This window comes from Atta cephalotes (genome assembly GCF_000143395.1).
Source record: "Atta cephalotes unplaced genomic scaffold scaffold00044, whole genome shotgun sequence".
NCBI classification, from domain to species: Eukaryota; Metazoa; Arthropoda; class Insecta; order Hymenoptera; family Formicidae; genus Atta; species Atta cephalotes.
The window spans coordinates 1,488,223-1,501,268 of NW_012130108.1; the positions used below are offsets into that span (position 1 = coordinate 1,488,223).

The 13,046-nt window shown below is 33.3% G+C and overlaps 1 protein-coding gene across 1 annotated transcript in view; it reads left to right on the top strand.

The window, feature by feature from the left end:
- Positions 1–13,046, top strand: part of LOC105622440 (laminin subunit alpha-1) — a 172,724-nt gene that overhangs the window by 28,863 nt on the left and 130,815 nt on the right. Inside the window, exon 2 of the mRNA XM_012203857.1 lies at positions 3,745–4,052. Within this exon, the coding sequence (XP_012059247.1) occupies positions 3,745–4,052 (308 nt within the window). The remainder of the gene's footprint in view (positions 1–3,744; positions 4,053–13,046) is intronic.

The window sequence follows — 13,046 nt, forward strand, 5'->3', positions numbered from 1 at the left end:
TATATATATATATATATATATATATATATATATATATATATATAATATAAGCGATGACATTTTTTATTGATGTGATCTAATAAATGTAACTATTAAACACCAATAGTAATATATCAATATTATTATTTATTACTTACTCAATAATGTAATTATTACATACAATATGTGTTATATTATATTAATATTGTTGAGTGAAAAGTATGTTCATATAATGTTACTATTAATTGATATTTTGGGTAATGTAAGAATCTGTCTTTCGAAGAATTTTTTTTCGCAATATTCATTAGAAAATATTGATTTATTTATTAGATAGGAATGTTTGGACATTATTAGACACCTTTAATAAAAGATGTCATTGTTGTCGCTTCCCCATTCAAACAATACTCTAGTCGCGAGAGGAATAGGAGCGGTTCGGCAGACTGCAGCCCGACATACGCACAATGCGCGTCCGCTCGTTCTCTGATGAACGCCCAGTTGCTTTCTTTCTATGCGCGCATAATGCACGCAGTTTGGTGCAAGCAGCACGTCCGCGTCCGGGAGATTTCTGCCACGTTGTTCTTGAAATAGGGAGCTACGTGAGCGCGCATGGGGGCTTAGTGGGACTTGTACAGATTCGTCACCGGACCCAGAACAGCGAGCGAAGGCTTCGCCTTTTACGTGGCAAGCATTTGTTTTGTTAGGGATTTTCTGGTGAGATAAATGAGACGGCTCTGCGTGGGAGATATGCTTTAGAGTACTATTCGCGTACATCGCTTTTGTGTACTTGAGATTGTATGATTAATTTCGAGAATAATCTCAAACACATTGCGAAGTTATAGAAATTATAATAATTATAATAATTCCAAAGTAATCTTTTTATTTTAACTTTGCATTCTTTTATCATTTTAATCAAAAACTTAATGCGTGTGAAGCTAGAGTCTCATTTGGTGAAAACTCATTAAATATTGAGAGTTCTGAGTTTATTTTTAACTACTCTCTAAATCTGAATCAGTGCTGGATAATTACTGATATCAGTGCTAAATATATCATTGAATATCAGTGAATGAAACGTGAGATCCCTAACCTAACTGATCTTTATTATGTAATCTAACTAACCTTTTTTAGTGCATAAATTAAATGAATATAGTATTGAAAAATTGAAATTAACATGCAAATATCAATATTCTAGTCATATAATGTTCAAATATTTTTCCTTTTTTAGTTAAATTTTTTAGTTAAATTTCACCGATTATCAGTGCAACTATGCTACTGAGTAATTAGTGACTATCCACTGATTCTCTCAGATTTAGAGAGTATATATTAATTTTTAAACAATTTTTATTGCCTAAGAAAGGCGAATTTCAGAGTATATATGTGAGACACGCCGATTTTCGACAATTCTACAAGATTTATAACTTACATCTATGATTCTGCCTCAATATAAACAAGAAGAACTTCGCGAATATAATATTCTGACTTTAGAAGCTAAATCTCAACCGTTCTTTTTGCACTCTGTATGTTAAAGACGTATTTATCTTCTTACTGATGCACGTATCACTAAAAAACATATATTCGAAAAAACGAATCAATGAAGAAAATAGCAAAATGCTCGTTAAAGACGTGAAATATTACAGCGCGATTAGTGTAATCTGATTAGCACGTTCCGCGCTTGGTACGTCGTTAACGATCTTTTTCTTGCTGTGTGAGCTTTAACAGGACTATTATTAAATATTGTTTAAATGAGCAATACCGAAGGATCATTATTTCCCGCCATGACCGCTCACGTGGCTGCGTGTAATCCGCACGAAGTGAACATTAATCAAGTGTGATGGATCATGAGTTGTACACCCACAACATATAATACTGACTAATAACAGTAATTTTTAGCAGAATACAGCACATCATTCTTAACTTATATCTTAAATCAAAATCAAGATTGTAAACATAATACAAAAGAATCTTTGATATTTTATCTAACTCTAATCGGTATTCGCAGAATCTAATGGAATCTCGTACATTTTCTTCAATTACATTATAAAAAATTAGTTATAACAATTTCACAGTCTTACACAATCTTATCGAATTTGGATCCTTAAAATGAAAAAAAAATCGTTGAGTTAACTATAAACAGATATACAATTTGAACTGAACTCGTGAATACTAGTTGAGGAAGTTTCATAGCGCATACTGATTGGTTAACATTTTAAGAAAATCATAAAATCAAATCATGAGATGAATCAAAGTTCGACATGTTTTCACGTAAATAAGGTAGGATTAGAAACAATTTATGTACAACATCAATTCAGAAGTGAATAAAAATGTATGACAAGTTATTAAAGTTCTGTCAGCCACTAATCAATTCTCGAGTTATGTCGGAAAAAGAAAACTCGACCGATTACTTCTTCCGTTGTAATTTTCACGATGCGATGATCAATTCATTATCACCGGTGCGGCGCACTGTCTTTTATCTTTTGCACACTGTTCTCTCTCTTTCTGCCGCGGTTAAGCTCGTCACGTTTCTTCATGTGTCGCACGAGTGTATACGAGTAACCCGTTCAGGTGTTACTCGGAGAACCGGCGACGACGAACCTGTTCATTGCATCTTTGCGTTGCATCTCCACGGTGTTCCGCAACTGGTTTCACTTTATGCTCTGTCAAAACCTGTCGATGAATGCGTTGCCTAGCAGAAAATGATGGGATCGGTACATGTCGCTTCGATTACACGTTTCTTTCTTCGTCTATTCTTTTTTTCTTTTTTCTCTTCACGCAGCTCTCCCGACCGGAGATATTGCGTCGACATCGCGACATGTACATGAAAAAATAATGATTTTTTTATGTGTTATAATTACAACTGATATTTGTTAGTTATAATTACACACGCATATTTCAATAAGTTGTAATTGACATCTCTGATCGATTGGAGCTTATACATTTATCTGCCGCATACAGTGGATATATCAGAAACGTTTCTTGTAAAACTAACTAAAAATTTATTACACATATGTAAAATTATAATCTGTTTGCAGCAAATATTTTAATCAAGATAATACGTTCTCTTGTATAATATTTTATTACGTTGACATTTAAAAAATTTTGAGAATTAGTATTACAATTTTTTTTACAAGAAAAGGCGAAGTTAACCCATATAAATAAGAAATAATTCTTTTTTATTAGGTTAATAAATTTTTATTAGAGTTACAACTTTAAATCCATCTAATAAAAATCTGAGAGAAAATCACTATTTTCTCGGAAGATTAATATAAAATTAGCTTTTCCTTCATGAATTTTCTGCATCAAACGAATTTATGAGACGCTAATGTACACCTCTGACCTCACAGGCAGACGCTTGTGGAATAAACATAGCTAGGCACTGAGGCCCACAGTGATTTATCGACGTTACGTACCGATGTACCGATTCATCAATAAAAGGCACCAGTAGTCTCGTAAAACAAAACTAAAAGAGAATTAACGACTAGAATAGAATTTTAATGATGCACGGCTCTATTTCGGAATCTTGACAGCAGTTTAGACGATAACAGGGATCTTCAGAAAGTCCACATTGCCTAGGTTTATTGATGATTAATTATAATAACAGTTACAATTCTGTTAAATAATCATACAATTTATTGTGAAAAACTTATGGTACAAGTTATAGTTTAAAATAAATAATATGACATTTAAAATACAAAAATATTTATGTCTTTTATTATGTGCTATTTAATTTTTTTATTCTAATTCAACAGGAATTTCCCGTTTTGATTTCAGCTCAGAGAAATACGTACAGTCTGAATAAGAACTTAAAAAATAGCGGTCTCTTTCCATCCACATTCAATGTCGCCGCGAAAGCGGATATTTACGTTAATGCGACCTGCGGTGAGGAGGGCCCAGAGACTTTCTGCAAGCCCTCGGAATCGTCGAGATGCGCCGTCTGCGACTCCAGGAGTCCGGATCCTGGCAAGAGGCACAATGTCAGCAACATCCTCGACTCGAATCCCGGAAAATGGTGGCAAAGTCCTACATTAGCGAGAGGCGATTATTACGAATACGTGACAATCCTCTTGGATCTCAAACAGGTATGTAGATGCTTAAGCAATAAATATTTAGGCCAAAAACTAATTAAACAAATTTTTAAACAAATAGATTTTGTGTGTAATAATACTAAATATAATTCTTGAGACTTTAATAAATTTACAGGAAAATGAAATGATTTTTAAGCGATCACTTTGCGATAATTTATGTTGATTCACACTTAATTTTTACTTACTTCTACTTTATTTTCTGAATAGATCTTTTTTCTTCTATGGCGCATTATATCGCATTAAAGGTTCCTTTTATCCTCCGAAAAATCGTAAAACGACTTTTGTCCTATTGTTATATACTCGTTTCTTGTATTATGCTCTTTGATGTCGATTTATTTCGTTTCCTCCTCATGCAGACAATGGTAAAATGGACAGAGAAAGAGAAAAATACAAAAAAACGAGAGAATCGAAACTGATTTGCGCGAAGTGAGACAGAGAAAGTATAGGGTAAGATATGGAGAAGATAGAGAAGCTTTAAAGGATCCCTTTCCGGAAATTTACGTGCTGGCTCGCAGGTATGCCCCATGTAGCCCTTCGTCCTTTAACAAATTGCGAACGGCGATGGAGAAAAACGTTTTAACGAGCACGGCGTCCCTTTTTTGAGAGACTCTTAGTAATAAGGACGTACCGCGAAGTGGATTCACAGAATGAAGTGCCGACGCGACAAGTAAGGGGAGCTAAATTTTGACGAGATGGAACTTTATTCTACACATAGAAATCTTATTCCATGTGTTTCTAAAGTGCATCGAAGTAATTTGTCGTTAATTAAATGTGTCCTGATAGAATTACATTTTTACAAATGTGATTTTTTAAATACAAAATTAAGTATCGGTTTAATTTTATAATATATTTAACAAAATTTTTTTCGCGATGATTTTTAAGGGTACAATAAATATTAAACATAATATTCTACAACATAACACATATGGTAAAAGTGAAAACGAAAAGAAAATTAATTTCCTACATAAAGTTTTATTTAATTAATAAAAATCAATTAATCATTGTTAGAATATTTCTCAATTTTTCATAACTTTTATGACAAAGTTATGAAGTTTATGCTGCAGGAAAATTAATACAATATATCGCATAACTATCTATTTAAATTATTTGGAATGCTTGCCTTATAAATCTCAAAAATTTTAAATTTCAAAAACCTGGATAGCAGTTAAATATCGAATATTTTGACAAACACGTGTGCGTAATTGATCCTCCACGGGATACGACAGCCGCAAAGTTCTGAGCATAATCGATACGTTAACAACTACTATCGTATAATTACCACTGGTACCAATAATAATGAACACGTTAAGATAGACGAAATCTCGCTGTGTAATTGAGAGATATAGTGTTGGTGGCCCGCAACCTTACCTCTTAATTGGATGTTGATTGCGAGTCTAATTCTTCCTTTCGAGATATCTTTCGTCTGATTGCGTCATATCGTTTATAAAAGCTGATTCTCTCATAATGGTCCGTAACTAAAATTATTTATATATATGCAATCTAATTCTCATTTCCTGAAACATTTCTCATAAATTCTCGGAAAACAAAATTATTTTTGTAATAATGAGCTTGTAATCATGATTTGACTATGTCAAATTTATAATTATAACAGCATTTACAACACAGATAGAATGATTTTGCTAAAGTTTATTTAAAAATTACACACAAATACAGATTTGAAAATAATTTTACCAAAATAAGATAACGAGATTTTTTAATTCTATTTTTTATATTTAGTCGTATAATTTTGTAATACATAATAAAAAAAATTAATATGTTATGAAGTAAAGCATAATTAAGATTATTTTGAAAGAAAAGATAATACACATTGCAGTGTTTCTTTGCAGCATGAGATTTAAAATCTGTAACTAGAAGTGTTTTTCTTCGGATAATAATCTTGCGATACCATATCTCTCGTTGTACTTTTTATGAAGAGAAAATTGCTTGCGATTCATTGCGACATTTTTAAATTATGGTGAATATTGGAAATGATTATGCTAATCGGCAAATAAGCAAGACGCGAGGGAATATATAGTATTTATGGTCCTCGTTAATGCTTATTGCAACGCTTATTAATTTCCATCGTCCATCGCTGTTCGTGATTGTTTCTTTTGTCAAATCGACATTGAATCGGTATGATACATCGGGCATTGTTGTTATATATATGTCTTTATTGTTTTATAAGTGATCATCTAAATTGAAAGAAAGATTTTTTTTTAGCAAAAATTGTAACAATCTAATATTAAAAATGGGATACATTAATCTCTACTTATTTAATATTTTGTTATATTTGTTATATCTTTTAGAATTGAAATAATATAAGCAACTTTATTACGAAAAAATTTTTTTATAAAAAAATAGAGACGATGATAATAATAATTTGTTCTTGCGTATTGTAATCACTTGAAGAAAGAATTTTTTGCCAAATGTTAATATGTAGGAAAGTTAGATCTTATTTCCTGATTTGCTAAAAAGAAACTTCCCACGCACTGATTGGTTCCGAGGTTAACTCATCTCACGTATAACTTCTGTTTGCGCTACTGATTGGCATAACCGAGTGTTAGAATCAACCTTGCCTTTCATGCGAAGGCGTATAGTAGAATAAATTAATTTGTCTGTACCTAAAAAGGCCACCTGATGGACAACCTTTATCTTGTTGTACACGGTGAAAGAGCCGAGATCGTGTTGCGCAATAATTAGCAGACGGCTACAAATGATCGTCAAACATTGAGAAGGGAACGATCGCCGCCGCACTTCGTTTGGCTCTTTTTGCTGACATGCCGACATTTCCTCGCGGCAAAAGAGGAGGAGTTAAGATGGTGACTGACCGTATGAAATTCATTAGTACTCTTAATGGAGTCTTGAAAATGCATTTAATATATATTTTGCATGCGAAAGAAAACAGAAAATTGATTACGCGGGAAGGTACGATAGTTAACGAAGTATCTTCCATATCAGTCCGAACGTGATTAATAATTCTTAAAAATTGAATATAGAAGAGGAGGAGTTGTAATAGCCGGTCTCCATCGTTGCAGAAAATTCATTAGTATTCTTAAAGCAATGTTGTGTGAAAAAGAAAATATTTAATATGTTCCAATATACAAGAACGCAGTATAAAATATTACATGAATCACTAATGAAGCATTTTCTATAACAATGCAATAATTACTAAAATTAATAAAATGTTTTGGATTTGTGTCGTTCAGAATTGAACATTTCTTAATATTGACTGCAAGAAAAAATAATTTTCAAGAATTAAAATAATGTAATATCTTAATAATATTTGGAAAAACAATTTTGTTTGGATTAAAATAATTATGTAAGATGTTAAATTGGTTGTTAAAATATTATAATTTTTCACCGCATGTTTAGTAACGCTCATAAACTGTGTACATAATTATTTTGATGATCCAACAAAATTATTTTTAAATCTATATCTATAGTTAAATTTTTAGATACTTTTAGATACTTCAGCAAAACGTCCTTTCCGTGTATATTTATAAGCTACAAGTATCAGAATCAATATATTTATGATATCGTATGCTGTGCCAGTTGTATGGATCAAAAAGAGAAATGATTCTGTCGAAGGATCACGGAAGGATCAGATCGCGCGTCGAACCGCCTCCCTCGAATAGCATCGGAATGAAACCAACGAGTTATCGCCCGTCGTAGATCGACGCCACCTCTAACCCTGCCGATGAGGTATCGAACGTGAAAAGGAGCAGCGAATGGTACTCACGTCGAGCGACTGAAACTCCAATCCTTCATTGTTCACGGATTAACGAGTCAAGTTGCCGTCGTCTCTCGAACGCTTGCTCGAGGTCCTCGAACCAGCGCACACGCCGTTTTCTCCTTCGGCCGGGTGAATGAATCATCTTCCTGGGGGCAAGCGGGAATGGAACGGGGAGAAAGTGAGAGACGAGACGAAGTCACGAAAATAATACTTCGTAGGGTGAAGATCGCTTCTCATGAAGGCGAACTTATTCCTTTTTCCTATTCATGGACTGGACCTTGCGGGATCGCGGATGATGTATACATATGTTACACGAGACACAATCGTAGTTTTTTACTCGAGTTTTATGTTCGTGAGTGCAACATTGTGCGTTATTGGATTGCTATGAATTGAGAAGAGCGAGAAGCGAGAGGTTTTGAATTAAGCAATGTGGTACTCTTCATAATAGAGTGCCAAATTCTTTGTAGCCATAAAAACAGAAGAGCAATATAAGCTTTTATCTTTGTTCTTTTCGTCAAAAATTTACGCTGCAATTGAAGAAAAAAATATTAATATTTAACTTAGGAATAATCGTCTCGAATATTTTTATTCTGATGAGGAGATGTGTATTGTTGTAAAATATTGTTTTTTATGGATATCATTTAACATATTTTTTTTTTAATAATTATTTTTTATTAATCTTTAAATATGCAATTCCATCAAAAATCTGTAATAAAAAAGCGTTATATCGAATGAAATTTTGTTATTTAGAAAATGTTATAATAAGTAACTTAATGTGTTTATTTTGTTTAGTACTTATTTGTTTGGGGTTTCTACTTACTTTCCTCAAAAAATTATGATTAAATCCATATCTCGGAGAATAATATTCTCGGAAAACAATAATACACGATGTATTGACAATAGTTTTAATTGATATAAAAAGATGCGAAAACATTTTGTATCATTTATATAAAAGAAATAAGGTGACTATTTCCGGATTAAATATTATGCTACAATCTTCTACAAAAAAATTCTGCAATCTTTTGATTTAAATTTTTGATTAAAGAGCAGGATAGAATCGGATTGATAATATAATTTTAAATCGTCAGTATAATTTTCTAAGCTCAAATCCTCTCTTCTCTGATAGAATTGTCTATTTCTTCTCTGGTAGTCTGCAATAAAATGGAAGGAAAAAGAGATTAGTGTCTTTATATAGACATCTATAATGAGAATATGCAAATTACCTAGAGCATGATAGTCTCGATCGAGATCATCAAATATGCTTGAGGTGGCTTCATGCCTTTTGTCGGAACAGCCACCGTTATGGCACGTCACGAATTTATCTCGTAATTCAATTCCCACGGCCAGTGGCGATAATTACAGACCGCGGCGCGCGGCCCTTACATACAACGGATTCAGCGGCCAGCCATCTTTTTGCTTTCTGTTCACAACACACCGTTGGTCGTCCGTATTATAGGTTGAAGCGATTAAACCAGGCTTCTTCGAGATGCCAGCCTCAGAGCGATAATCGTATCATCGGTCCATGATCGTCAATTAAAAGAAATAAATCAAAGTATACCATAAGCTGATAACAGATCGTAATCGAAATTATTAATCGTATGACGCAATTTAGATAACATATTAAGGTATGATCTTCTGGTTTTTACATTTAAACTAGATGTATTTTATTTTTAAAATAATTATATTTAATAATTTATATATAGTATTTTCTGCATATTAGAGTTGAGAACTATTAATTAAACTTTTTTTGCATCTTCTACAATTTATCTCTTTCAATTTAAGTCTAACTGGTTCCAAGTACTACCTAGTACTCAATATACAACTTATTTGCTGTTTGTAGATAGTTACATGGATAGTTAAATCTTCATTATAATCAAACTAATAAACTCATATTAGGTTTATTCGCTTGAAATCCCCAAAATTTTTGCACTTAAAATAAGATAAAGAAAAAAAGCGAAAATTTGTAGGATAAAAAATACAACACGGACAGACTTACAGAAAATGTCTTATAGTTTTTATTAATGTTCAGAAATGTTACCTATTTTAAATCTAATCATCGATTTTCAATGTTAGATTCAGCAAAAATCAAAATGATTAGGCAGACCTCATTTAGTAAAATTCTTATATTATCTCAGCAATTTTCAGTTCGATTCCCTCGTACTTTGTATGCGATCGATCGATTATGTATCGTGTCGAACGAAAGTCTTCTTTGCTTTCATGCTTTTTTTCTTGCTCTCTGTAAAAACAGCTTGCTTGCCAAGTGAATGGCGTGAATTATTATTCAAAGCCACGTTTGAACCGACAAGGATCGGGTTATTAAGATATTTCGGGACTCGATGATATTGGTCTCAGCCTTATTGAAGACTTCCTTGGCAAGGAAGACCATGGCACACGACAGTATTCGCACTCACGTCTTCACGCACAAATTGCTTTTCTTTGATTCGCGGAACCGACCGATAATTAAAACGTCATTTTATTTGTGACGGAGCGAAAGTTTTACTGGACTTTATCTTCGCGAGTTTGTGGCACGCAATAAGAGGATCGCATGAGGTGAGAAGACACGCACGCAAATCGCACTCGTATCGAAAATTACCTTTCGTTAAGTCAAGAAGCGGAACGAAATTTAAAGCGACATTTCATTTATCGCGCCGCGAATCTTACTTTGCTGCGATGTTATCGGTAAGCTGCTTCGAAAGATTTGCGAAAGAACTGCGAGGCGAAAAGATATACATATCTTTTTCGCCTTTCGAAAGCGAGCTAAACAAGAACATAATTTAATTAAATATCGATTTGTTTACTCTTAAAAGTGTTATACGATCTCCGTTTCATTGAAATATCATCAGCGAGACATGAATTTACTATATGTCTAAAGTTATCTGCGTGGAGAATTTGCATCCCTGTTTACATTCGTTCAAAAAAGATCGATGGTTGCTCTGTCAAAGTGCTTGAGTAAAAGAGGAAAATCAAGTTTTACGTTCTCACAGGTGTGCGAAATATTTTAAGGCTCCCGACCATGACGCCAGTCATCGCTGATGAAAACTTATGAGCCAACACTCAAACGCGACGATGGCATGTCGTGACCGGTCGAGCCGGAACGAAATGTGAGAAAATCGAGGTATAAAAGGAACTGACGATAAATCAATCCAATCCTCTTCTGCTCTTTGACCGAAAGTTTAACGAATCGAAAGATCGCAAAATTTTCGCAGAAGATTATATCGCGATACTATTTAAATATTAATTTTTTCTTCTTTTCGATCAAGATTATTATACATATGTATACAGAATCGTGAGATAGCACAAGTAAGATTATTTGATCATATCGAAGCACCTACCTCCGGTGAAGCAATATTGGAAAATATTTCCTAGTGGAACTATTGATGATCGAAGCGTGATGTAGCGCCATATTTGGAAAAATATTTGTAGTACATCCCGTTATAAAGAGGATCAGGGGTCGTAATTCGCCATCGTGACTCGAAGACGGCGAGAATAGAAAGCGAGAATACCGCGCCGATGATAAATCGAATAAATTTCTTGCTTCTGCACCTCGTATCGAAAGCGTGTCAATTACGTGTGTGTGGTGAAATTTAATTACTTGGAATTATATTAAAGCAACGAGATCACATTCGAACGAAATATGAGGATCATTTGCATTCACAGATTACTCTCATTCCCTTCTCATGCGCGATACGTTCTCTTAATTGCGATTGCGGAATTCCATATTGAAGATTGATTGAGTGAGTGTATTCATGATTGAAAACAGTTATTATTAATTATGATGCCGGAAGTGTAACACTCGGGATGACAATGTTAATCTTTCAATGCCACTCTGAATATGGATAACATAACCAGCTTCTTTTCCAATGTTTTTTCTTTTAATGTTTTTTCCATTACTTATAAGCATTTTATTAATCCTTATAGTACATACGATTGAATCGTTTATTTCTGGCTCATTTGGGATCTTTTCTTTGAAATATTAGAACTTGGCTAAATAATGGTCTCTATTCTTTCCTTTTTTAGTACATTTTATTATAAATATTGTCTAAAGATGTAAAATATATGTGTAAGATTCATTTAATAATTTTTGTATGCTTATAAAGTGAAAATTAATCTGAATAATCCATTGTGTGTATTTAAAAAAATCGGATAATCATTGTATTGGGTTCGTGCCGATTAATCTATATAATTTAATAAATGTACTAAAATTTAAATCTTCTGCATTCCAATTTTCCTTCAAAATCGGCACGAACTTTTCGGATAACCCAATATGTACTAAAGGTAAATCGACGTTAATATAGAATACATTTGCTATCGTTATGTTTTTGATGTTTAGATTGAAAATAGTTCTTTACAATATTAATAAGTTAGACACAAGAAATGTGTTACTTACGATCAAAATCGGATGTTAAAATATCACATCTATGTGTATTTAAGTAAATTTATTTCTCTCTGATATAATTTAGAAAGATTATTATTTTTTTTTTATTAGTGCAAGTCCGAAAAGGCAAAAAGTAAAGTAAACATATCTGAGATAAATTCATTTAAATACACATAGATGTATTATTCCAACATTCAACTTCAATCGTAAGTGGCACTCTTCTCTTTACAATATTTGTTTTTATCAAAGTTATAACACAAATTGATTGGGTATGTCAATCTCATCTAAGTATATTGTTCTTATAATATACCGAAGAGTTAATTTAAAGCAATGCAATTCTTGTAACTTGAGATACAAAAATCTGATTTCGTCAATAACGATGCTGCATTTAGTTGATGAATTTCTCGGGCCTGACTTATTTAAAATGATCACTTCCCGTCACGTCGTTACACTCTGACAACTTTACGGCAATTAAACTCGTACCACACGAGATGTGCGCTTTCGGGTTATTTTTAAGTCGCACAAACTTCGCGAGGGAGCGAGAAGAAAAACGGATATAGACGGATTCGCTTGAATCATCGCGGTGCTCGTGAGAGCCCCGTGTGCGAAGGGTTAACGATCGGAAGCGCGTGAATTTTTCGTTCATTTCTCTCCTTTCCTCTCGTGTCCCGCGGCGAGGAGGCTTAGGGTTGCCGCACACAAAATCTGTAACAGTAACCTTAAGACCTGAACTTAAGCCGATGAGCCAATCAGGATATTGCTTTAAATCTACGTATTCTAACGGAATAGAAATAGCAGTAAAATTATCCATAAGGCGAGTTTCAATCGGAAATTCAATGTAATAAATAATCAATAGTATCGCTGGCAAATAAGAGGCTCA